The following is a 24,960-nucleotide window of genomic DNA, read 5'->3' on the forward strand; positions in this document are numbered from 1 at the left end:
GGTGGCAAAAAAGATGATTCATATTTAAAACATGGATAGTTGAGGTATGGCACACAATCTATTAGAGATTTTGTCATTTGTTAGTGATTGTTCTGCAGTCATACATAGGATACTGTTTTGCTTTATTATGTGACTGGACAGTGTTTTCCCAGAAGCCAGCGTAATGTTAATTCTGTAGCTTCAGCATGACCTAAAAAATCTACTTGTTCTCAAAGATAAGGGCAGTTCCTGCTCTAGATGCTGTGATGACTAATTCTTAATAGTTCTTCAGAAGGCATTCTCTCGAGGTGATTTGTCAGGAAAAACATGTATAACATTGGGTATAAAGTAAAATCTGCTCTTTTAATCTTGTTCTTCATTAAAGATATTTAAAGACAAACATTTAGCCTAATAAATCCATATTATAACTGATTGGTAGACTAAATGTATACTTTATGAGTCATAGCAAACTCTTAAGTGGTTTTGTGTTTGTGCAAACAGAGTCGATATAACCAAGCAAAGTTAAGCATACATGATAGAAACCTGAAGGTTGCTGCTGTTGTAGAGAGTTTGGAGCGAGAAATGGAATTGCTGTGTCTCACTGGAGTAGAAGATCAGCTGCAAGCAGATGTTAGACCAACTCTAGAGATGCTAAGAAATGCTGGAATAAAGGTACTAAATGCATACTGCTGATGTAACAGGTTATCACTTACTAACTTTTTTTTAACGAGACATGAATTATATTTGTCTATATTCAGGTTCATTCAAAGTAAGAAATATGCCAAGTCCTAAGCATGTTCTGGGCATGAGCTAGCAGAAACAAACAAGACATTGTGTGTGAACTTCCCAGGTGTCATTCATCTTAAGCTTACTTCTGTAGGAAAACTACCAATGGATAAATGTATGTGACTCCCAGTCATTTATCCCCTGACTGTCTACAGTAAACTGTCCTAGCTGACACTACATGAGTTTGGCACAAGATTCGTATGATAGCAATGTTTTCAGGCTTGGCACTCATGGGAAGTCTCAGCAAAGATCAAAAGATGAATTGTTTGAACTAGAATTCAGAACTGCCTTGGAGTTTGTTCAAGTCATGTTAAAGGGACAGTGTCAAAAACTTTGCACAAGAGTTAGTGCTGTGTTTTGTTCATAGGGAGGCTATGCTAGACAACTATCAATTGCACGTTTAGAAATAATATGTTTATTTGGGAGAGGGTTTGAAGTAAAGATATGAGCAAAATCTGAGGGGATGGGGCAAGATTATATACATTTTGCTTGAAGCAGAGTGTCAAACTCTGCACAGAAAAGGTGTGTTGACTTTGCATTGGTTAAACTTGAATCAGATACAATGGGGTTTTTTTAGCCTGAGAAGGAGGGTAAGTTACTTTGCTTTGCAGCAAGCATGGGAAATCTCCCTTTACGTGAGAGAGGAGTGGGAATGCATGGAGCTCTGCCTTGGGACAAATGATGAGCCAGTTGAGAATTACGGATTAGAATTAGTGGGCAGACCAATGTGGACAACATTATGGTGAGTGTCTGCTACAGGCTGCCTGATCAAGAAGTAGTAGAAGAGGCCTTCTTCAGACAACTGGAAGAAGCCTCACATTTGCACGTGCTGGTCCTTGTGCTGGACTTTAACCACCCCAGTATCTGCTGGAAGGGCAACACAGGAGGGCACAAGCAAACCAGGAGAATTTTGGAATGCAATGACAGTCATTTCCTGACACAGGTGATTGAGGAGTCAACAAGGAGAGATGGTCTACTAGTCATCATACTAACAAACAAGGAGGAATTGGTCAGGGATGTGAAAGTTGGTTGAGGGGACAGCCTTGGCCACCCACAGTAGTTATGAGAGGGTGAAGTTCAGCAGGCTCAGGAGGATTCTTATTAATGTCTATAAATACCTGAAAGGAGGGTGCAAAGAGAACAGAGCCAGGCTCTTTTCAGTGCTGCACAGTGAATGCACAAGAGGCAATGGATGCAAACTGAAATAAAGGAAGTTCCACTTGAATATAAGAAGAAATTTTTTTACTGTGAGTGTGTTCAAACACTGGAGCAGGTCTCCCAGAGAGTTTGTGGAGTCTCCATCCTTGGAGATGTTCAAAACTGTCTTGACATGGTCTTCAGCAGCCTGCTGTAGTTGACCCTGCTTTGAGCAGGGGAGTTGGACTAGATAATCTCCAGAGCCCCTTTCCCATGTCTGTTATTTTGTTATTCTGTTTTTAATTAATTCCTGTTCCCCAAAGGCTTTCAGGTGACAGCTGCTAATGCAGTGGTGTGTACAATTAGAAAAATATATGTATGGATTAAAGCCTTATGATTACATCAAATTGCTTTTTAGTACAGTGTGACTAGTGCAAAGTACTAATATATTAGTACTTCATGTATAGTATTTTCTCGTTTGCTCTTGATATTTCTTCTATATGTGGTCGCTTCTGACTGTTACGTATACCCTGCTTCAAATAGGTATAGAACAGTGTGACAATTTTTTTTTTTTAATTATTTCTAGGATTTCAGAGCATTAAAACTGTTCTGGCTTTAATTACAACCAACATTATAGTAGGCTGGAAACACAATAGTAGCTGTAGATAGGTCATAAAATTATAGATCACTCGGTTACTGATGAGAAACCATGAGCCTTTTTGTCCATTCACTGACCCACATGGATACTAATGAAAAGGATTTTACCTGAGACGAACAGGAAAAGAGGGAGTCAGAGGCTTACAGTTTAATAAAATTGCAACTGTTAACTTGGTAACTATCCAGTAATAACTTGTGCAGCTTAAGTCATTCTTCCTGTGTGGTCTGTTCTGTTTGGTCTCAGGCTAATGGTATTTCATCCAGATGTCCTTCAACTTTCTTGGTGTTAAGGGGCTGAGGGAGAGAGAGTTGTCTCACTTTAAGAACAGATGGATCCTCAACCTTATTCCTTAAACTTTAATGCCTTCATCCCCAGTTCTGCATGGTCAGTGGGCAGGATCTCTTCGGAGTGTTGGGACTGTAGCTCTGCCTCCAGGATATGCTATCTCATTGCTTGGCTGCTGCTTTCTGACAGTCTCACTAGGGTCACAGACTCTTGTGTTGCATCATTTTGCTGACAAATGTTATCTCTCTTGTAGTTGTCTGCATCCTTGCTCTTTTGATCAAGGTAGCGTCAGGGCCATAGGGAAAGGTTTTTATGCTTTCCCTGCTGTTCGGCTATGCCAGTGGGTTTCCCCAGAGTTTCACCTTGTCTTCATGTAAATTGAGACATTGGCCCTTGTGAGAAGGGAAGGGGAATGGAGCTGCCTGAAGTAAAGACAGTTCTTTTCTGTTTTGTGTGGTATTGCAGTAAAAACTGCTCATTAATTTTAGTTAAAAATGCACATATCAGTATCTTTTCTCTGGTAATCTAATCCCAAAAGGTACCAGAAAAAGCTTGGAGAAAGATGTCATTTAGATTTGGAGAACAGACACATTGTAGTCCAATGGAGTAAACTTTCACGTTATTTTGCAGATATGGATGTTAACAGGAGATAAACTGGAGACAGCAACTTGCATTGCAAAAAGTTCTCACTTAGTGTCTAGGACTCAAGATATTCACATTTTCAGACCTGTAAGTATAGTTCCAACTTTTTTGTTGGTTCATCAAAGGACAGCTAATAACAATGTTGCTTTATTTGATCAGTAGTTGGCTGCTTGTTAAAAATTGATGGGTTATTGTACTGAGTGTCATAATAATGGTCGAGAGAGTAGTACTTAGGTTGTTATTCAAGGATGTAGAATTACAAAGCATTGCTTCTGTTTAAGGGTGCTTGTTTCTAGATTTGTTGATATGCTACAGAAATGTTTGTAGCCGTGTCCCAGTGACCCAGGTTCAACATGCATTTTACACTCTTCACTTATACAATGGACATAGTAAGGTACCTCTGAATAATGATGGAGAGGGGTCTATGTGAGGTGCTGAGCCAGTGGGAAAGTGTCCAGGAATTTAGGCTATCTGAATGTGGTTCTTGCTTGTTCTAGCATTTTCATTAATAGAAGTCTTTAGACTCAAGCAGAATTAATCCTGAATTAAACTGTGATGCCAGCGTCCTCTGTATAGACGTAGTTCAAATCAGTATGAGAAAATTTGAATTTTTTTGTATATCGTGATATATATTTGCATTTTATTAACAGACTGTTTAAGATAATTGTTAGAAAAGTAAACTGAATATCTTTTTCTATACATTTTTGTAATATTTGCATAGCATCAACTCTACTGAAGCTGAACGAAAATAGATTTTCCAGACTTGATTGATGCTGTGTGATCAGACATAATATGTCTGTGTTTGTTCTAAATGAACCACTTGCACCTACAGAAATAATTATATGAATATAATTTACATGTAAATGTAGTTTCTTCTGAAGCATCAGAATGGCAAATTAGGCCCTGCAGACTACTATTTGCAATTAAATTATTAATGCTTCTGATAAAACTTCAGATCAATTTTTGTTGACCTTTCCATGTTGTAACACCACAAATTAAGTCTTCCTGAACAAAATCTATTTAGTTGAGTCAGATTTTTATTTTCATTACCTCGACTGGTAATAAGAGATCAGCATAAAACTGTGTTAACTTAGAGTATGCAAAGTTTTAAATTAGTTAGAAAATGGATTTATACAGAATTATTTCTGTGGCTGTATTTGTTGCAAAGAAATAACTACTGGATTAATGTAAGAAAGTACCAAGTACTCTAACACTTCTATTTTAGTTATAAATTAGTAAATAAAAAATTATTTACTACTTTGGCTTCCCAAAAAGATGCATTTTATTTTTAATGCTCTTCCTTTTTATTCTTAGAAGTCTCAGCTTCTTCATTTTGTAATGAAATCAAGTGATATATTGTTCTAGAGGTATTTACAGATTAAAAAAAAATTACCTCTGTTAGGTGAAAGGTAGAACAGAGAGGGCAATTACTGCTCATCACTGCGTGCCAAGTGCTGACATCTCTTCATCTCTGTAATGCAGAAAGATTATAATGGGCCAATGCAATCCCGGGCTCCTAACAGCTGGCAGACAAGGAGCTTTCTCTTTGCATGTTTAATTGTGGGAAAGGAGGAAAAATATTCTGAATTGGGGCATGTGTATGGGTTTTTCTGTTTGCAGGTGCCTTTTAATGTAACTCAAATTTTATGTGTAGTAGAGCCCATCTGGAGGGAGAAAGGTCTTTGGACTGCATCTGATTCTGGATAGTAGTGGGCCAAAGACAAAACTTCAGTGTAATTAAGACTCATATATTTTAAAAGTTATTTAATCAAAGTGCTGACAGAGCCAAAATTAGAAGTGTAATCAGAGTTTGTGTTTTATTCTGTGCTTGGAACTTTGTCTCGCACACTAGCTCTAAAATACATTGATCTTTTATTGGAAAAAAAAAAACAAAACAAACTGCCAGTCTCCTCAAAATCTGGTTATAACTTAAATTTTTCATTTTCTGTGTTCTAGCTCAAACCCTTCCAAAATCCATTTGGTAACCTTTGACCATTTTTTGCATTTCACAGCTGGGTCTTTCTGAAACAATAATTATGTAAATACAAAAAAAAAAATCTATGATGTAGTTCTTTCGTATTATGCCTCTTGATCCTGCTTGCATACTCATGCAAGATCCAAAAGGATTAGTACTAGTGAGCATTTCTATGTGCCTTTTGAAATCTGTGTCTACTTAACCCACACTGAAGGAACTATTAATATGAACATTTTGCATTATTCTAAGAACATATTTTACTGGTTAATAAATAAAAGTTTTGGGGTTTGCTTTTTTTTGTCTATCTTTTTTCCTCTAGTCCTGCCAAGGTGGAAAGACTTGGGTCAGCTTGAACTTAAGATATTTTAATGTCATTAATTCATTAATTTTTTGGCCCTGGTCTACTTTGGTGAGGAACCAGTTAAGCTGACTACATAGATCTTCCTTGTTTGAGGATTACTTTTTCACTCCCTAAGATTCAAGGCTTGTAGTCACATCTCATGGGTATTGGGCTTGCACTGGGGTAAAACACTTGTTGAAGAACTAAGGCCTTCTAGGTATAAGTTCTCAAAACCTGATTTATTTAGGCAGGGGTTTTTTTAAGAATATAACAAAATCTTTGAAGTGAGTGTTTTTTATTGAAGGTTACCACTCGAGGAGAGGCTCACTTAGAACTAAATGCCTTTAGGAGGAAGCATGACTGTGCCTTGGTGATATCTGGGGACTCACTTGAGGTAAGAACTTGGTTTCTGTCAAATTACATTTATCTATATGCTTATGTTCAAAAAGTAAAGTATCAGTGTCTTCATGCTCTTAAACTTTTTTCCAATATTTGCTCATACTTTAAGTTGTCCTTAGAGATACTTTTGTTTTTCACTGAGTGCTAATTAGAAGATAGATGTTTCGATGGGCAAATGTTACTGGTTCTCTGGTCTCCTGTATGGTAACAGAATGGAATTTCTATGCAGCGTGCTTTAGCATTGTCTCTTCTCTTAACCCCAAAGCATGTTGGCTCTCTAAATGAAAGAGAACGTCAGTTTAAAATAATAAAGCCACAGTCAGTAGAATGTGGCTTTTTTCTCCCAGATGGATGTTGTGCAAGCAAAACTTCATAACCGAATTCTTTATACTGTGTTTTTGTGTTAGACTACATGTAGTAGTATTTAATCATAAGTAAATGCAAGTGTGTTTTTTTCCTTAGGTTTGTCTGAAGTATTATGAGCATGAATTTGTAGAGTTGGCTTGTCAGTGTCCTGCTGTAGTGTGCTGCCGATGTTCGCCCACCCAAAAAGCTCATATTGTGAAACTGTTACAGCACCACACTGGAAAACGCACATGTGCAATAGGTAACTGCTGGCACGGTCTTCATTTGCAGTAGCTAAAATCTGTAATAAACTTAAGCAGTAGATGGCACCATTGAGAAATAGTTGAAACAAAACCAAAGAGACTTCTTTATCAACAGCCAGGTATTATGTAGCTGTAGCAGAAAATGCCATTCCACGAGAAAGGTGTGGTTATCTTCTTTATTCCACAGGAAAAAGTCTTGATGCTGAAGTAATTAATCATAATCCATAGATTAATTATAAGAATTTAAAGGTGTATAGGAGGTTTCTAAAATACTGTAAGGCTAGGAGAGTAAAACCTCTGAAGAGCTGAATATTGCAGTGACATTTTCCAGGTGATGGAGGAAATGATGTCAGCATGATCCAAGCAGCAGACTGTGGAATTGGAATTGAAGGCAAGGTAATGTTAACAGTTTCATTGTCAAATATGTGCCACATAGTAGTATAGTAACATTAGAAGCTTTATTCTTAAACAGGAGTGAATTGATCATTTCTAATTAAAGTATGCTGTAAGATGATAAAAATGCTTAGTCTTTGAACTAATATTTTCTTTGCTTCTATGTCCTCTGCTTTATCTTTTTAAATATAAAAAGCAAGAAAAGCAGAAAACACTATAGTTATTGCTGTGTAGCATTTACCTGAAAGAAGCAGGATAGGCGATTAATTTTATTTGTTACAGCCACTGCATCTTAGAATATGCACAAAAAATTGTCCTTTGTGTCTCGTTGCAGGGTTGATTTCTGAAGCAGGAGCAAACTTGACTTTTAATACTAATTATCACTTAGAATTTTGAAATTTGAAACACATCTTTTACACTGGGTTTCATATTTGGAATATTTTTTTGTTGTTGTTCTAGGAGGGAAAACAAGCTTCCCTAGCAGCTGACTTTTCTATCACACAGTTTAAACACATAGGTAGGCTGCTGATGGTACATGGTCGAAACAGTTACAAAAGATCAGCAGCACTTGGTCAATTTGTCATGCACCGAGGCCTTATTATTTCAACTATGCAGGTATTGAAAACTTTGTTTTCTGAATAGTTAAAAACACTATGTCTGACTTTGCAATGTCACAAAAATCTTTGTCAACCAGTATTGTTATTTTTTCCTTTATTGTAATGTTTTGTATATAGTTATAGTAAATATATATAATTATCTGCTTTTTGTAGGCTGTATTTTCATCAGTCTTCTATTTTGCATCTGTTCCCTTGTACCAAGGATTCCTAATGGTAGGGTAAGTCAAAACCAACAGTTACGATATCTGATAATAAATATAGCAAACTAACTTGCTAAATAACATCATGTAGTTGGTGTCTGCCATGTTTTTCATACATTTATCATTGGTATGCTATCAACACCTGGATGAGTCTACAAAGTCAAACTAGGTTGAATATGTACTATATGAGGGGGGAAGCCTCATCATCAGCTCTCTGAAGAGAGGGATCTGCATAGCCTTAGAAGAAGATACCTTTTCACATACGGGGTGAAAACAACAGAGGAAATCTCCCAGACCAGTTTCAGCTGTTACACAGATTGCCACACAAGCCTCAGTGAGAATCACAGATTTTTCTGTTAAAAATGGAGCTGAAGCTACCGATTATGAAATTTCCTCTGAGAGTGCACTAACCAAGTCTGCCACAGACTTCTGTTCAGGTGAATGTATGCAGGATTAGGAGCACCCTGGTCTTGTTGCAGAAGCTGCTGTAGTAATATGGTTCCCCAAGTCATACAGCTGAGGGATATGCATATATTCGTGTTTGTCCCTGCTCTCTGCCCCTTCTGTCCTAAGAGCTTCTTTTTATACTCCTTGTAAACAATAACAACTTAAATCAATTGTAACTTAAATCATAGTCAAATCAAGGTCTGATTACACCAGACTGCAGAGGCAAGCAGTAGACCTCTCCAAAATGTTTGTAAATAGTTGTACCAAGTTCTAGGAAAGTACATACTAAAGTGTACATCTGGCATCTGCATACTAAAATCCAAAGCCACTTACAGAGCTGTTAAGACTTTTGTTCATCCACCTACCTATATCATGATGTCCACAATATAGTGCTTGTTTTTTCTTTGGTTTTCATGCCATCGTCTGTGGATGAATTTAAATGTCAGGTCTTTGAACTGGTTGTCCAAAGTGGAAGTGCACAGGGAGTATGGTAACAGGTGATAAGCTTGGGTGATATACATATAAGAGAGAAATGTATTTACTGTTTTTGAATGTATAAAAGCTCTGTAACTTTTCATGACTGGCAGCTCTCAGAAGCACAAGAGCAGGTTGCACGTGTAAAGCTGTATTGGTAAGCTACCTCAGTACTGGGTAGAACCACCAGTTTAATTCCACTTACATAAAAAGAATAATTGAATTCAGTAGATAGGTTTAAAATCATATCATACAAAAGTGTCAATTTATGTGCTTTCCTTTCACCTAGGTATGCAACCATATATACTATGTTTCCAGTCTTCTCTCTAGTATTGGATCAGGATGTGAAGCCAGAAATGGCATTGCTGTATCCAGAACTTTATAAGGATCTCACGAAGGTATGAATGTCCTCAGTGCTCAGATATGAACAAATGCTGAAATCTCTGGTGTGCAAAACTGAGAATTCTTACAATCATTTCCTTAAGGTATTCTGTACAAGACATGCACAATTAATGTAATGCAGACTTTTGTACTATGAAGATAATCAGTGGTACCAAATGTTCCACTCAGTTTTATTGATACATTTCTTAAGTCACCAATGGTTGGACTAAAATAATTCAAACATAAAGGTATGTTGATGTAAGAGTTGCTTTCAGTCTGGCCCCAGGATCTCTGATCTGGAGTTATTTATGCTTACTTTTTCACAGCTCCTTTTTCCTTTTTAACTGGTAGATTAATTTATAGATTCCTGCCCCTCACCCCACCCTCCAGAAATTACTACTGACCTCTCCAAAAGCTGACTTTCTTAAATAACAGATACTGATAACTGACATATCTTAACTGAATCATCTGTAGAGCCTGCTTTCTGTGTGTTTGCACATACCTGCAAAGTGTTTAATTTCTTTACCTGCAAAAGTGAAACAAATCTCAAGATTCTGTTTTTGTAAGTTTTTGGAAAAGTACTTCTGCTCCATCTTAAACTGTCAGCTAGAAAAGTTATGATCCAAGGCAGAAGCAGATAGTCTTTTTAGGGTTAGTAGTTTCTTCAAAGGTGTGTCTAAAAGTTAAAAAGCAGACTGTAGTCGAAGAGGGTCTACACTTCTCAGAGCCTTTGTCTTCTTAGTTGTACTAAATTAGCTATTAGCTATGTTAGTCTGGGAGAATTTTTTCTCATCTCTTGGAGATCTTGATTCTCTCTTCTTCAGAATCTCTAAAGCTTCTTTGTGAGATTTCAGCCTATGATTAATCTCAAAAAAGCATGGCCTTACACCTGCTAAAGGCAGTTGTAAGCTAACCTGTGGAAATCTGTTGATGGAACTTGGAATCATCTTGTTTCCGAAGATAGAAGTTAACCTGTACTCGGAAGCTGCCCAGGATGGGTAGATGAATACAGGCTAAGTTTTTTTGTTTAGGCTTAAATGACAGTTCTTGGAGATGCTGAATCACTGGCTTTCCCAGCTTATGTTGCACCTCTATGAATATTAAATAAGTACAACCCAAATAATTCTCTTCAGAAGAAAAAAAAAGATAATGTGGAGAAACTGGAGAGTACAGTTCAGTCCATTGTGTGGGGCAGATGATGATCAGTGAATGATTATGGATGAGTAGTAACAAAAAGTTACTTACATGCTACATTTGACTTCACTATTACAAGGTAATCTTATTGTGAGTGTGTATTACAACAATTTATGATCGTGCTGCCTTAGTCATGACACTATGAAGCCTACGTATTTCTGCACGTTGTTTTTCAAATTATGCAAATCTCTGCCAGTGCTATTCAGCTAGTGTTATTCAAACACGTGTTGACGTGGACGATAATTGTATCCCTAGGAATTGGTTTCTTTTCTGGGATATGCTAGTGATGAAAATGCTTTTTAGATTTTTTTAAAAGAGTAAGATATAATGGCACAAGTCATTGACAGACTCTTGGTCTGATGCAAGAAAAAGAGAAAATTAGCAAGGTTCAGAGAGACAGGTGTGGCCACATACCCGGAGGACACACTGATTCAGTATTACTGTTACTGTGGCTCCTATGGAGTTATAGCTAGAAATTTCTAGCTGATGAAAATTTGAAAGGAAGTACAAGTAAGAGGGCTCCCTGCTTCCATCTGAAAATGATTCACAGCCTGTTGTGCAGCATGCCCTAGAGGCTCAGGTGTGACTTCCCCTTCTAGTTCCATAAAGGTGAACCAAAACTCAAGCTTATTCTTATTTCACAAATCTCGCTAATTGGGAGCTATGGTCGAAGGTGGAAGCAGTGTACAGTACTCAAAGGGAAATGAGTAGGCACTCATAGGAGAAAAAAATCTCATGTTTCTTTGTGCTTGTACAAGAATTTTTTCCCATGTGTTCAGTCTGTCACCAACATTCTAGACTATATACAGAATTATGAAAATGTCTTTAGCACCTTGCCACGAACTCTATCTATCCAAGAAAATGTTTTAGCCTATACTGAAGTAACAGAAAGAGTTAATTCATCACTTTCTACAACAGTGAAGCACATTTCTTTGTAAAGTGCTGATTCTTCCCTGTTCCAGTGATCACTTCTTTTGTGCCAAAATGGCTGCTTTGTTTGCTGCTTTATCCTTTTAAATGCGTATCCTTTCAACTCTGCAATTCTAACATTTCATCAGTACCCTCACAGAATGCAAGTCATATGCAAATGTACAGCATTTATTCTTTGATTTATGCATAAGTTTCAATCTATAACATTCACAATCACAAGAAGATTTAAAATGTATTTAGTAAGTTACTTGCTGAAAACTTATAGTAGTCATATGTTTATTCTATGAATGCAAATTGATAGTTTATCCAACATTTAGAAGTGACTAGTAACTACAGTTTTGCTTGAGGTTTAGGTCAGTAGGTACACAATACTATTTTTCTTGAAGACTACATTTTACAAAACAGACATAAAAACATTTTAAATAAAAAATAAACTAATTTTACTGTAATTACCCCTCTGAAAACCAGCCAGAGCATTGCAAGGTAAAGTATCTTTGTTGTTTAAGGCCTTAACTGTTCTACCCCCAGATTTAGATTTGTGTGATTTCTATACAAGTTTGCAGTGAAGAATCATAAAAACAAGTAGAAGCTTTTTAGTCTATATCACTTCAAAGACTGCTTATTTTACTTGTATACTGTCTCTCTAGTGATTAACTATTAAAAATATATGAACTGAGTAGATTTCTTTTTTTTAAAAGTTATGTTTAACTGTCCTCTCACTTGTTTCCCTTAGGGAAGATCTTTGTCATTTAAGACCTTCCTCATCTGGGTTTTAATCAGTATTTACCAAGGTAGGAGAGAGTCCTAATTTTACTGAACTGAGAATTTTTTGTCTGCTATTAGCAATATTGTTTTTCAGCTGCAGGTTGAATTCCCAAAGCTTAACATTTCATCAGCAGTTATATATATTGCTTTCTGTTTATCTTGTAAATCGATATTCTTGTAGTGTGCCAGGCCTATTCAAAACACAGCATGGATTGGTATTTTTATTGATGCATGTCACCTAAAAAAGGACATGTTTTTAATTAAATGCTAATCCAGAAAAATTTTAATGAGGGCTTATCACATTGCATATATTTACACAGTAGTTTTCTTTCATGGAATGACAGAAGTACTGTTGAAGAAATCTGAATTATGTAAGCAGTTAGAAGTAATTACACTTTCAACAATATCTCATTTATTTGTAGCACTTGACAAAATGAGGTTCATTAACAGTTCATCAGATATATGGCACTAAAAGGTGTTTAATTTTCTAATAGTTTTATTTCTTTACAGCTTTACTTTGGTTGTTTTATTTCACATGCACAAAGCACAGTAAATATCACTTCTGTTGTTTTAGAAAGATAATGTTGTTACCTTATAAAAAAAATTACTGGGCAAGTTTTGATAATAAGCAATCCAAATGTTCAGTGTGCAGTTGTTGCAAAAACTGGTACACTGAAATTTCATTGCTCAGTGTTTTGTTAACTTTGTGTGCCTTTCCTAGGTGGTATTCTGATGTATGGAGCCCTGCTGCTTTTTGAATCTGAATTTGTACATGTCGTTGCCATTTCCTTCACTGCCCTAATCTTGACTGAGCTCTTAATGGTTGCACTGACCATACGAACATGGCACTGGTTAATGGTGGTGGCTGAATTCCTCAGTCTTGGCTGCTATGTGGCCTCTCTTGCATTTCTAAATGAATACTTTGGTGAGTAATAGTAGAAGTATTTTAGCAAAGAACTGTGCTTTATATTTTTAATACTTTTTTCTCCTTTTTTTTTTATTAAGAATAGGTGATGTTATGCTTTGTGAAATACGGCTTTCTCCATAAGAAACATGACTGCATTGAAATTAGGCTTAATTAATGTTGGGTTAAAATATTCTCTTATCCTTTCCTCCTAGAGTTTGACAATCTTTATTCCTGTTAGTATGATTTATCTAGATAATAAACTTTACTCAAACCACGGATGCTTTTCCCATCCTTGATCTGATCTTGACAGTCCAAACTGCATACCTTAAATTGGCTTTGAGATTTGCAGTATTGAAATGGATATGATTGAAAAAAGTCAGGATCTTTCACTGAGTTGGTGAATTATTTTGTATGCCAGACCAAGTGGACCTCATTAAATCTAACCCACAAACTTAAAAGAGCTGAAGAATTGCTAGAGAGTGAGGCAGAAGGCTATTAGGATAGATACTTTATATAAGAATAATTGTTTCGTAATTATATTAAGCATATTTTAAGCTTGCTTTGCTTTAAATTGCAGTATGCCATACTGTCTCTTAAGGTTCTGATTGTTCATAGTTCACAAGATGACATCAAGACTTTTTAACTGCAAATTTTAGCAGTCAAGGATCTGAGCATCAAAATAATACATAATTCTTTTTATATCAAATTATCCTTCAGTAAAAAAAACTATCTTAGTGTGATTTTTACAAATGTAACTTCTACAGAAAGATAAATAACAATTTTGATTATACCTCACAAGGAGTAGAATCCAGCTCCTGCTCTCTCTGTGTTCCAGGAGCTGAGGAGTAAGGAGTTGCCCTTCTTCAGTTGTCACTTCTCATAGCAGAATTAAATGTTACATGGTAGTTTCTAGGAGTCTGATAGTTCTGCTTTTACTATCTCATGTCCCAGGTGTTCAACACTAGGGTAGCGTATTTACATTATATAATTATTTTTTTAACCAGTAAATGCTTCACTGCCTGTCCCAGGTATTCTGTTACTTCCCAGATTTCTCAGGAGTCAAATTTTAATGAAGAAACAACCCTGCTGGGCTTGGTACTTGTATTGTACATTATTTCAGGTTTGCCAGAGTACCTTTTTCTTTTCTCTGACACTGATGCACAGACTCTTTAATATAGAGATTATTGAGTTGATTCCTGAATCTCCACAGCCAAATTACAAATTAAAGGAGCAAGCAAGAACAGACACAGGTACTGGCTCTTTAGTCCAAACTTCCAGGAACTTCATAAAGCAGAACTTGCTGCTTCACCTTTTTAAGTCTTTAGTATTGGTGACAGCCAGTCCCTCCATCCTTTGTAGGTGCTGTTCAGTGAGAAACACCTTTAGGTGGTGTTCACAGATGTGTAAAAACTGCAGGGACTTTGTTTCTTGCAAACCTTTCTGTAAAGGGGAGTGCTTTACTATCCTCATGTATTTGCTGGACAAGTCCAAGCAACTGCGTAAGTAAATGGTTGCATGGCTTCTCCCAGATTTCATGGGCTTTTGTGAAGGTGCATTTTACTGTGTGTTATTAATCAGTTAATCTGAGAAAATGCATTTCAGTTAGTCTCACTTTTCTGAATGCTTTACTCTTACTGAATCTGTCACATTATAACTGGGGGGAGGGAGCCTTTTTTGTGCATGTAATGCAGTATAAACCTAAGTTATGGTTTACAGTTCAAGGTATAGAACAACTTCCTTGTGTCAGGAATGCAGTCCAATAGTGCTTGACTTCATTGGCAAATAAACTGTTTCTTTCAATGATGTTACTTATAAGCATCATCTCCTCCCAAAGAGACGATATCCTTAGTATGACAGGGCACTCAAATTAGAAAGACAAAAATATTTGATACTGCTCTACAGCTCTGACTCATGGAAGTAAATCAGTTTTTAGGTTTCTGAATTAATTGCACACAATGGCCTTATTAGGCATCTCTCTCTGATATGTTACATAGGCTTTTAGTACGTCTAAGCAGGCTTAGACTAAAACTGTGTAACTAGTTTATACATTGAAATCTAATACACAAAGTATTTTTAATGAGTAAAGTTGGAGCAGTAAAGCATTTCTTTACTGCATTTTCTGAAGTGAATTTTCATTCACATAGAAATAGTTCTGATCAAATTGTTTATACAGTAAATTATACCTTGAAGTCAAATGTAAGAAAACTGCCTACCTACTTACAACCTTAAAAAATGACCGAATATAAAATCTCTATATTTTTCAAAATGGTTTGGTTTAACTGCTGTTTAAAATATTCTGATTGTCATGTGAAAGGCTATTCCAGTTAATGCTACTAACATCTTTTTCATTTCCTTTTTGTGTAGCTAACCTGTTTGGGTTTTTTTTTCACATAACTTCCGTATTTTCTGTAAATCTGTCCTTTCATTTTCATTCTCCCTCTTTGTGAAACAGGTATAGGCAGAGTGTCTTTTGGAGCTTTCTTAGGTAGGTGAAATTTAACTTTTCTTGAAGTTTTTTTTTTTAAGTCTTTAAAAATTCATTAAAGAGTAGTAAATTATTTAATATACACATTTGTAAATAATGGAAAAAAGCAAAAAAACCCCAATTCTTCAGGTTACCTGGGTTCTGGGATCTTTCCATGATAATTAAGTACGACCTGACCGTTACAAATATGGCCAAAAAAATTTCAGTAGCAAGTGTAGGGTGTCACCATTCTTCTTAATGTTTGTCACAAAAAATAGCTTTTCACTGTGGTTTGTGGCAATATCACTACCTTGTTTTCCCTTTACATTTTTGGGCTCTAATTTAATCTCTAAGGTTTTACGAATCATTCAGTCTAGTTGTCGTGACTGTTTCAGAGATAAATAATATGAATATGAAATAAAGGATTCAAAATGGTAGCAGAATTTCTGGTTGGGAACTTGAATTATAGTGGGTAAAAATCGTTCTTACTAGTAGAAAAATAAGCTGGCTTAACTTTCTATTATGAGACAGTCTTGCTTTTAAACTGAGCTTCTGTTTTCTGTAAAATTATTTTGTGCTGCAAAACAGTGTAAGGACAATAAATGAACTGAAGTTCCTGTCTAAAGAAAATAGTTGGCAAAAACAAAATGTTGAGCTTAACTTTCTCTTTCTGTTGTTTTGTTGCCTTTTTTTTTAACTTTGCATGATCTTGAACAATGGCATAAGCAAACAGTTAAGAGAGTTTTATTGACTTTGCACTATGGAAGTTCCAGTTTCCGTGTTATCAGCTCCCATTACTTATTTTTTTCTTTTTGTTTCTGCAGATGTTGCCTTTATCACAACTGTGACCTTCCTGTGGAAAGTGTCAGCAATCACTGTTGTAAGCTGTCTTCCACTTTACATTCTCAAGTACTTGAAGCGCAAATTTTCTCCTCCAAGTTACTCCAAGCTTACCTCGTAGAAGTAATTATATTCCTATGGTTTTTCACTCACACCAGTCTGCAAATTGCACATTCACTGTGCTTTAGTGTCTATGAATTTATGTTGGACTGAAGAAATTAAAAAAAATAAAAATAAAAAAAATAAATCAAAAGTGATAGAGTGACTAGAGCACAAAAAGAGGAGGAAACATCTGACAGGTACAATAACACAGAAGTACACTAACAAGACTATCAGAGACAAACTAAATTTTCTTCATGTTGATTTTTTTTTAACTTTTAGTTGCTATGATTATAAAATAAAACAATTACCTTTGATTTGACAATGCTTCTGAATGGTTTCATTGCTACTGTAAAGGATTTTTTCCTACTGTACTGATCTTCTGCAAGTTGAATTGAAAGTTTCATTATTTATTACGTAACTTCCCTTCTTTAATTGTTACATAACTTCCTAATTCAAGTCCTTTCCTTTAATGTTTATATATGGGAAAAGTTCATTCGTCCATACTTACTGTAACAAACCTAATACCTGTAAATGCCCGTGTCTGTATTAGCAGCTGTTATTCCTCGTCAGACATTGAGTAATATGCACTATTTGAATTATGTACAGATGTCTGCATAGCACAGTATTATTTTAGGAGCTGTTCTCCTATTCTGTACTCTCACATTTCTGGCACCAGTAAGTATTACAGATCTGTGATGTTGACAGCAGTTCTTCAAATGCACATTAGAGCCAGGTTGCACAAAAGCTGTTTAAAAATTAAATGATAAATTCTGTACATAATTCCACTGCACCTATTGATCTGTACAGATATCAAAGACATGGCTGCTCAGTAAATATGTTTTAAAATTCTTATTCATTTTGTATTTGTAAAACTGCAAATAGTGTCAAAGTACATTTCTATATATGAGAAGTCCAGTAAACCTTGCATTAGCTAATAAGTTTAAATTGCCTTGTAATCTGTTTACTTAGGTTACTCAGGTAAAAGAAAATAAGACGAACACATGAACATTATGGTAGGAAAATCTGTCATCTTCCAAGTTGTAAATGTTATGTTTTTATAACTTAGTTTGGGTGCAAACTTGTTTAAAAAAAAAAAAATCAAAACATTTTTGCTTGTTGTAAACTGTCAGAGTTGAGTATCTTGGCTGAGTTATGACACTTTAAGGCAGTTGAAGATCTGTTCCAGAAACTCATATGCTCTGATACAATCTGAAGGGTCCAAATCTTGCATACTGTACTGGAAAGTAGGATATATTATTTTAGTTTTCCATTGTGATATAACTTTGCTTTCTCAAGAAGTACGTATAATGAATTTATCATAGTCTATTAATCAGTGGGAAGGAACAGCATAATTATCCGTGCTTTATTTATTAAATATTTATGTGTGTGTTTTTAAAAAACACTTAATATGGAAGTCATTTTTATGTTTGACTGTATGCCTTTACAACATAATTCCTTATTTAGTCTCTTATAACTTTGCTCTTATGCCATTATTATATTGGATGAGTAATATTTAAGTGATAAATATAACTACTTCCTGGGAGAGCAGAGGAAACTGCTGCAGAGCTATTTGGATTCCACTCCATTAATTTTTGTTTCGAAGGTTTTTCCTACTAGCTATTTATCTGCCTTTTTTTTTTATTTTCATTCCTCATTATAAAAGCAATAAAGCCTAATTTCTACCAAATATTATTAATGATATATGTATTAAATGAACTGCTGAAGTAGTGTTTCTTTTAATTACGCAACATTGCAGACTAGTTTGCTCTGTCCCTCTGTAAACTCACTTCTGTAAAACCCCCACAAGATGTCACTGTTCTTGCATACTAGCAGAAACTTTTCTTCATTTTATGTGGTTTTGGCAAGATCTCTAGGTTTGTATTTTTAGTTTAGTCCTGTGATATTTTTGTTGCTGATTTGCTTTAGTTTTCTATTTTTCCCCAGTAAGTGGTAATTATCATAGAATCATATCATAAAATAGTTTGGGTTGGAAGGGACCTCTAAAGGTCATCTAGTCCAACCCCCCTGCCGTGGGCACGGACATCTTCAGCTAAATCAGGTTGCTCAGAACCCCGTCCAACCTGACCTTGAACGTTTCCAGGGATGGGGCATCCACCACCTCTCTGGGCAACCTGTTCCAGTGTTTCACCACTCTCAGCGTAAAAAATTTCTTCCTTATATCTAGTCTATATCTACTCCCCTTTAGTTTAAAGCCATTACCCTGGACCCTCAGATTTCAAATTACCTTGAATCAATTAAGAAAAGTCACCAGTGTGCAGTTGTTCTGAAATGTTGATGATGTTCTCTTCAGATCTTTTTGTCTTACGCATTGTGAGCTCACAACCATATGTGTAAGATCAGTAGATAAGCAAAAGCTTAGAGTTGGTCATCCTTCATCTATACATCACATCTTTGACATTAGGCAGAAAATTATAAAAAATCAAAAATTAAACTAGCAATATGAAAGTGATAGTGTTGCCCTAATACAGCTGTATGAGATACACATGGATACGATTGTACAGAATTTATAGTGTACATATATTAATCCTCAGCATTAAGACTGTGAGGTTAGTGTGATAGCAAATGTATAGATCCTACACACAGATAATAAGCCTTTCAAAAGTGGAGTCAATTCTCTAGAGTGTCTGCTTTCTTAGAGTGTTTTCAGTATACATCAAAGGTCTAGTTTCAGCTAGCACTTTATTTTGAAGACTGCGGAAGTCTGATTCAGGTGACTTACCTTGCTTTTGAGGTTCAGTCACTGCAAAACTGTATACCAGGAAAGCCTGCTTTCTATTCATTCATGTCACTCACCCACAGCCCTGTAAAGGGGTACCGGATCACAGTGGTTTACAGGTAACAATATCAATACAGAATTTTAGTGTAGTATGACATCTTTCGGTAGAAAGCTTTAATGTATTGTGGATTTCAGTACAAAGTAAGCTAAGTACCATCACAGTCCCTGGCTCTTAAAACAGACTGGAATGGTAACATGTCTGGTGTGTGGGTGAATAAATTATTTCGTAAGAATCTCATTCTGTTGTCATTTCACATCAGTATATGTCAGAAGTAAGTCTAGAGCAACAGATCAGCTTACATAAACACAGATTTAGGCCTTGGATCTGCAGGTTACACCCAGAAGGAGCTTAGTTTTATTTGGTATTAAATAAATACTTACTTTTGTGAGCTGCTATGTCAGATAGGTATTTCTGAAATGGTAATCATGTCTCTTTGAAAACATACTTGGAAAATAATTTCAGAATTGGGAAAGGATGGAGGAGCAAGATGTGAACAGGAAATATGTCTTCACCAAAGTAACATACATAACAATACTGACCTATTTGGACCACGTTTAATAAGCACATGAGCTAAACATCTGCTAGATTTCCTATGTAGTTTGATGGAAGCACACAGGGAAAAGGAGAGATCCTGCAAAAAAGGAGTACTGGTAATTATTACACTGGTCTCTTCTGCTGCTATTCTAAACTTATGTGTTCATGTAACAGCTGGAAAACATTTTACTACACAAGGTATTAGTTTGGAAATGGAAGCCAAAATTAAATTCTTGCATACTTAACATTAAATCTGTAGCACTCTTCCATGAATGCGAGTGTTTACAACAGTGTTTTTATGTTCAAACTGTACTTGTTGACACGTACCATCAGAATTGAGCTGTGTGGTATCTCCTGTTTTCTTCCTAAAATTTGAGTGGTTTTCCAAAAACATGCCATTGCTTTTGTATGTACATAGGAAGCGTGTATTATCTTCATGAGCAGCGTCCACTTGAGCCAACCTGTCCTCCTACTCTGTGTCCACAAGAGCGTGCGAGCCTAAGCATTTTTCAGTCTCCTTTTAAAACATGTCTGCCAGAGGGAACTCTGCAGTTGGGAACCTTTTCAGACTGGACACCAGTTCTGCAGGTATTTAAGCAAGAGTTTTAATATTCACGTACGTAGTTAAACAGCTATTAGTTATGGGGGTCAACTTCTGTAGACAAAGAGGAGATGACTTCCCTACACACTGCTCTTACTTATGCCCATTTGTGTGTGTTAGAGAGTAGGCCTAAGCAGTATAGTCTCCATACTCCTCTGCAACCTTATTGCTGTCTCAAGGCGTTCGGATTACTCTGAGGAAGAACTGGCCTCAGATCTTCTGCTGGTGAGCTAGGCAGAGCAGTCCTGGGATCATCCTCCATCCCTACACTAATGTGCACCTCTGCCTTGCTCACATAGGGTACACTGGAGGGTTCCTTCATCACTGGAGGTTGGGGCTGTTTGTGCCTGAACCACCTTTGTTTGCATATTTGCCACACGAATGATGGTGAGTCAGGCCTGGGGAAGGGCTTACTGTTTAAACGACAGTATAGACTTCCGTAGAGGCTTTGGAGATGGCTGTTAACTAAGGTACTCTGACATGACCTCTTTTCCCACTTTTGCAGAGCTCTGCATCCCTGGGTTTTATATTGGCGAGATAACTTGAAAGAAGCTTGCATCTGTTTCACACTCACATCCCTTCACATGTCCTGAAGTGTTAATGTAGTTCCAACAGTCCCTGGAGGGCAAAGGAATTTAGTGCAGAGTATATGCAAAGGGATGGTAGAGTCTGGGCAGACAGTGCTCCTTAAAACGTGATAGCCACAGGAGGAGAGGTGGCTGTTCTGCTCTCACTACTGGTGCAGAACCTCTTCTTGTAGGTCCTGCTTACTCTGACATCCATTTGAATTTTAGCTTCCATGGAGTTTCTCCTTATTTTTGCTGGCTAGAAAGGGAAGAATTGGGCCGGCAGTCTCTTCTAACACTTCATTTAATAACCTTTCTGTATCTAAGCTGTTATAACTCAATTGAAACTTGAAGGCAATCAAAAAAGGCCTTCGATATGTTAGCCCCCTGTAGGGAGTAAAATCAGTACGAGTGAACAAAGACAACATGGATCAAACATTATATGTAAACAAACAGGAGGTGCAATATCTTTAATACTGTGTTAAAAAGCGTAGGAATTCCTTTTGTAAACAAAACACACTTAAAGCAAGATACTTTCCAACAAGTATTAACTACCCAACAGATGCCCTCAGCAGGGTTCACAGCTGTTACTGTGAGTGGGAATTTGCTCAGCCAATTGCTAACAAAATCCTTCTCAAATAGGGAATTGCACTGAAAGACCTATTTGCTACTTCATCGACCAAAAACATAGTTTTGATCAAAACGTTTTACAGCAGAGGTTGTGAAAACCAGATGCCTTGAACAGAATAATGAGAGAGCGCTCCACAGTTGAGTTGACAAACTCTGCTTTATTCTCCCCTTCCTGACCAGGTTTTAGCAAAACTGCGGCTGAGATGTCTCCTTATTGTAGTCTCCTCCTGTCCTCCAGCATGCTTTCAACTTGAGGTCGTAATCGGCAATGGTAAACTTCTAAATTGCTCAGAAAAAAGCAGGGTTGAGGAATACTTAGCCTGTTTGCATTACTGAGCTATAAGAAAGATCATCATCTGCTCTAAGAAGAGGAGATATTATTTTCTATAAATGTGATGCACGGTATTTATGGCCCTGCCTTTATTCTTCTAGCAGTAAACCATGTTTATTTCCTCTTCTCTTGACAAAATTAGTAAGAATAAAAAGGGCTTTGGTTATAATGTTCATGTAGCTTTAAGCAAGCAGTACACAAAATAAGACTGTTGTAATTCTTATTTGTAGAACTACTTTCCATTGTTTCTCTATAATGTACACATCTAGTTTTTTCCATGGACCCTCTGTGTTTTGCTGTGTTTTGCTCCGGGTTCTAAGCATGAATTTGATTTTGCAAAGTAAACACACATTGTGTGGAAGCGAATTATAGATAACTACTTCAAAAGTCTGTTGAAAATGAATTCCTGGAAGGCTGGGGGATGTTAATGGATGAGCAGACCTGTAAGGGATAAGTGCATGTACATATGTTTTGTATTTCTTGCAATCTTCTATTGCCTATTTGAAGGACAGATCTGGGAGTTCTCAGTCAAGATGCTCCCTTGGGGAAAACCTTTGTGCCACATGTGCTCAGTAGAGGAAGATGAGCCGTTGTCTTCCCTGAGTGTAATTGGTGGTTGCTGCCTTCTCTTGCCATTGAATTCCAAACTCATCTGCAGGACCACAGCTACGCATGCACTTCCTCCCACAGCTTCTGGTTCCCAGAGTGCCTTCTCCCTTTATCAGGATGCTGACTCTTCCATGACAGTCCTTTGAATGTAAGTGTGTTGCTTATCTCGATCCCAGCTGAACGGAGTTTATCCTAGCTGTAGGAGGTAATTTTTCCATCTGAGTGTCATGAACAAGATAGATGACACAGATGGGGTCTAGTACATACTTATCCCTATCCAAATGCAACTAAAGCAATTGTAGGCAATCTGCAATTTAAAAAAACAAACAGACAAACATGTACAGTTCTATCATTCCAGGAAAGAGCTGAAAGAAAACAGGATTTATTGGCTTTGAGACTTCTGCCCTGTGGCTGTAGTGGTTTTGCCTTGCTTATAGGTGCCTTTCAATTTTTGGCATAAACTTCACTGTAAGAAAATAGTAAAATATTTCAGGTTATTAAAAAAATAGTAATAATCTAATTTTTAAAAATATCCTAGCTGGAGGCCTTCACATTACCTTCCTACCTGTGCGTGGCTAGTTATAATTCTGCTAGGTCCTTTTACATTATTTTTGGTATTAGAATAGATGGAGGGTTGAGCGCTGAAAGCGACATATGAGGACATCTGTGCATTTGTTAAGAATTGGATGTTATAGTGAAGGATGCCAAAATTTAAGAAATAAGTATCCTGAAGTGTTTTAAGCTTATGTATATTGTATGAGCTTAGAAATAAAGGAGGGGGGGAAGGAATCTGCTGCTTATAGTAACTTGGGTTCGTGATGCCCTTAACATGTGCAGACTTCAGAGCAAAAAAAACCCACATGGAAATCTTATTAAAAAAACCAACATTCAGTAACATTTTCAAAAAATGAGCATTTTAAGACGACCCACACCCGAATGCCTGGAACTACTGAGGTAAATCACATTTTTAACAACCCATCTCAGGAACACAAGCCTGAAAGAAACAATTTCAGACAGTCAAAATGCCATGCATTTCTGCCTAGCTCTGCTATCGAGTGTGGCCCTGCCTGCGTTAGAAGAGGTTTTTCCTGGCCAGGATGGTCTCTGCCAGTAACATCAAGCAGGATCCCTGCACGTTTGCCTGTTGTCGCATTGCACATGCGTTGTTGCGTTATCCTGAGAACAGCGATCGTACAAAGGTACCTCTGTGCTTTGGTCCAGCTGTGTCTACTTGCACGTTGAGACACAGGTCTAAGTAGTCCTCAGCCAGAGAAGTTCTCCAGTTGTTGAAGCAATCAGCTTCTGTGTAAACTGGTTTGTAGTGCTGGAAGGGAAACAGGACAGAGAAAAATAACCTCTCTCTGTATAATCTGAAGCAGATTTCTTTTGGGGGGAGTGGGAAGAAAGCCAAGCTGCTAGTCACATAACCACGCTACTAGCTTACCATCTGTCCAAAAGCAATTACTTGGAAATGGCAGGTGAGGTGGGAGAACAAGGTTATAGCTCAGCTGTGACGCAGAGCCAGCCCGAGTCACTGATCTAGTACTCAGCAGCGTGAGAGTCCCTCTTCTTGACACATAGGTAACTCACTCTGCCAGTTCAGATGTACCAGCACGCTGAGTGATGGAGTTCGCTGCTGGAGAATCAGGGAAAGGCCTTCTTAAAGCAAAGCCTCCCCTAGAGGCACCTGCCTCGGGGCCCGGAAGCAGAGACGTCTGAAACTGCAGAACTTTGCGTGTTCTGGTCAGCCCCAGGAAATGCCTTCAGAGGCGGAAGGCTGGGAGAGAAAATGAAAGCATGTGGGGAAACTTAATTTTGCCTGAGGCCCAACAAAAACATCCCCTCTACCCTCGCCCTCCCACCCTGTACTGCATTGCCCAGTGTGGTGGAAAATCCAGGCTGTGCCATGCTGCGGGGTCAGTGAAGCTCTCCAGAGCTTCCACCTCTGGTTCACCAGTGTGGCAGGAAAGGGTTTACTGTTTGAAAGTGTGTCGTGGTTTAACCTCAGCTGGCAACTAAGCACCACACAGCCACTTGCTCACTCCCCCCTGGTGGGGTGGGGGGGAGAATCGGAAGGGTAAAAGTGAGAAAACTCGTGGGTTGAGATAAAGACAGTTTAATAGGTAAAGCAAAAGCTGTGCATGCAAGCAAAGCAAAGCAAAACAAGGAATTCATTCACCACTTCCCATCGGCAGGCAGGTGTTCAGCCATCTCCAGGAAAGCAGGGCTCCATCATGCGTAATGGTTACTTGGGAAGACAAATGCCATGACTCCGAACGTACCCCCCTTCCTTCTTCTTCCCCCAGTTTTATATACTGAGCATGACGTCACATGGTATGGAATATCCCTTTGGCCAGTTTGGGTCAGC

At 37.4% G+C, this 24,960-nt stretch overlaps 1 protein-coding gene across 3 annotated transcripts in view; it reads left to right on the forward strand.

Moving 5' to 3' along the window:
* Positions 1-16,841, forward strand: part of ATP9B (ATPase phospholipid transporting 9B (putative)) — a 174,500-nt gene extending 157,659 nt beyond the window's left edge. The window contains exons 19-30 of one of the 3 annotated variants that reach the window (XM_076330651.1): positions 481-651; positions 3,476-3,574; positions 6,107-6,196; positions 6,664-6,808; positions 7,141-7,205; positions 7,662-7,817; positions 7,973-8,037; positions 9,230-9,338; positions 12,179-12,236; positions 12,932-13,135; positions 15,570-15,602; positions 16,406-16,841. In XM_076330651.1, the coding sequence (XP_076186766.1) occupies positions 481-651; positions 3,476-3,574; positions 6,107-6,196; positions 6,664-6,808; positions 7,141-7,205; positions 7,662-7,817; positions 7,973-8,037; positions 9,230-9,338; positions 12,179-12,236; positions 12,932-13,135; positions 15,570-15,602; positions 16,406-16,542 (1,332 nt within the window). In that variant the 3' untranslated portion in view covers positions 16,543-16,841. The remainder of the gene's footprint in view (positions 1-480; positions 652-3,475; positions 3,575-6,106; positions 6,197-6,663; positions 6,809-7,140; positions 7,206-7,661; positions 7,818-7,972; positions 8,038-9,229; positions 9,339-12,178; positions 12,237-12,931; positions 13,136-15,569; positions 15,603-16,405) is intronic. The other 2 variants (XM_076330652.1, XM_076330653.1) reach the window with 2 other exon arrangements.
* The last annotated feature ends 8,119 nt before the right edge of the window (positions 16,842-24,960 follow it).

This window comes from Aptenodytes patagonicus, chromosome 2 (assembly GCF_965638725.1).
Source record: "Aptenodytes patagonicus chromosome 2, bAptPat1.pri.cur, whole genome shotgun sequence".
NCBI lineage: Eukaryota > Metazoa > Chordata > Aves > Sphenisciformes > Spheniscidae > Aptenodytes > Aptenodytes patagonicus.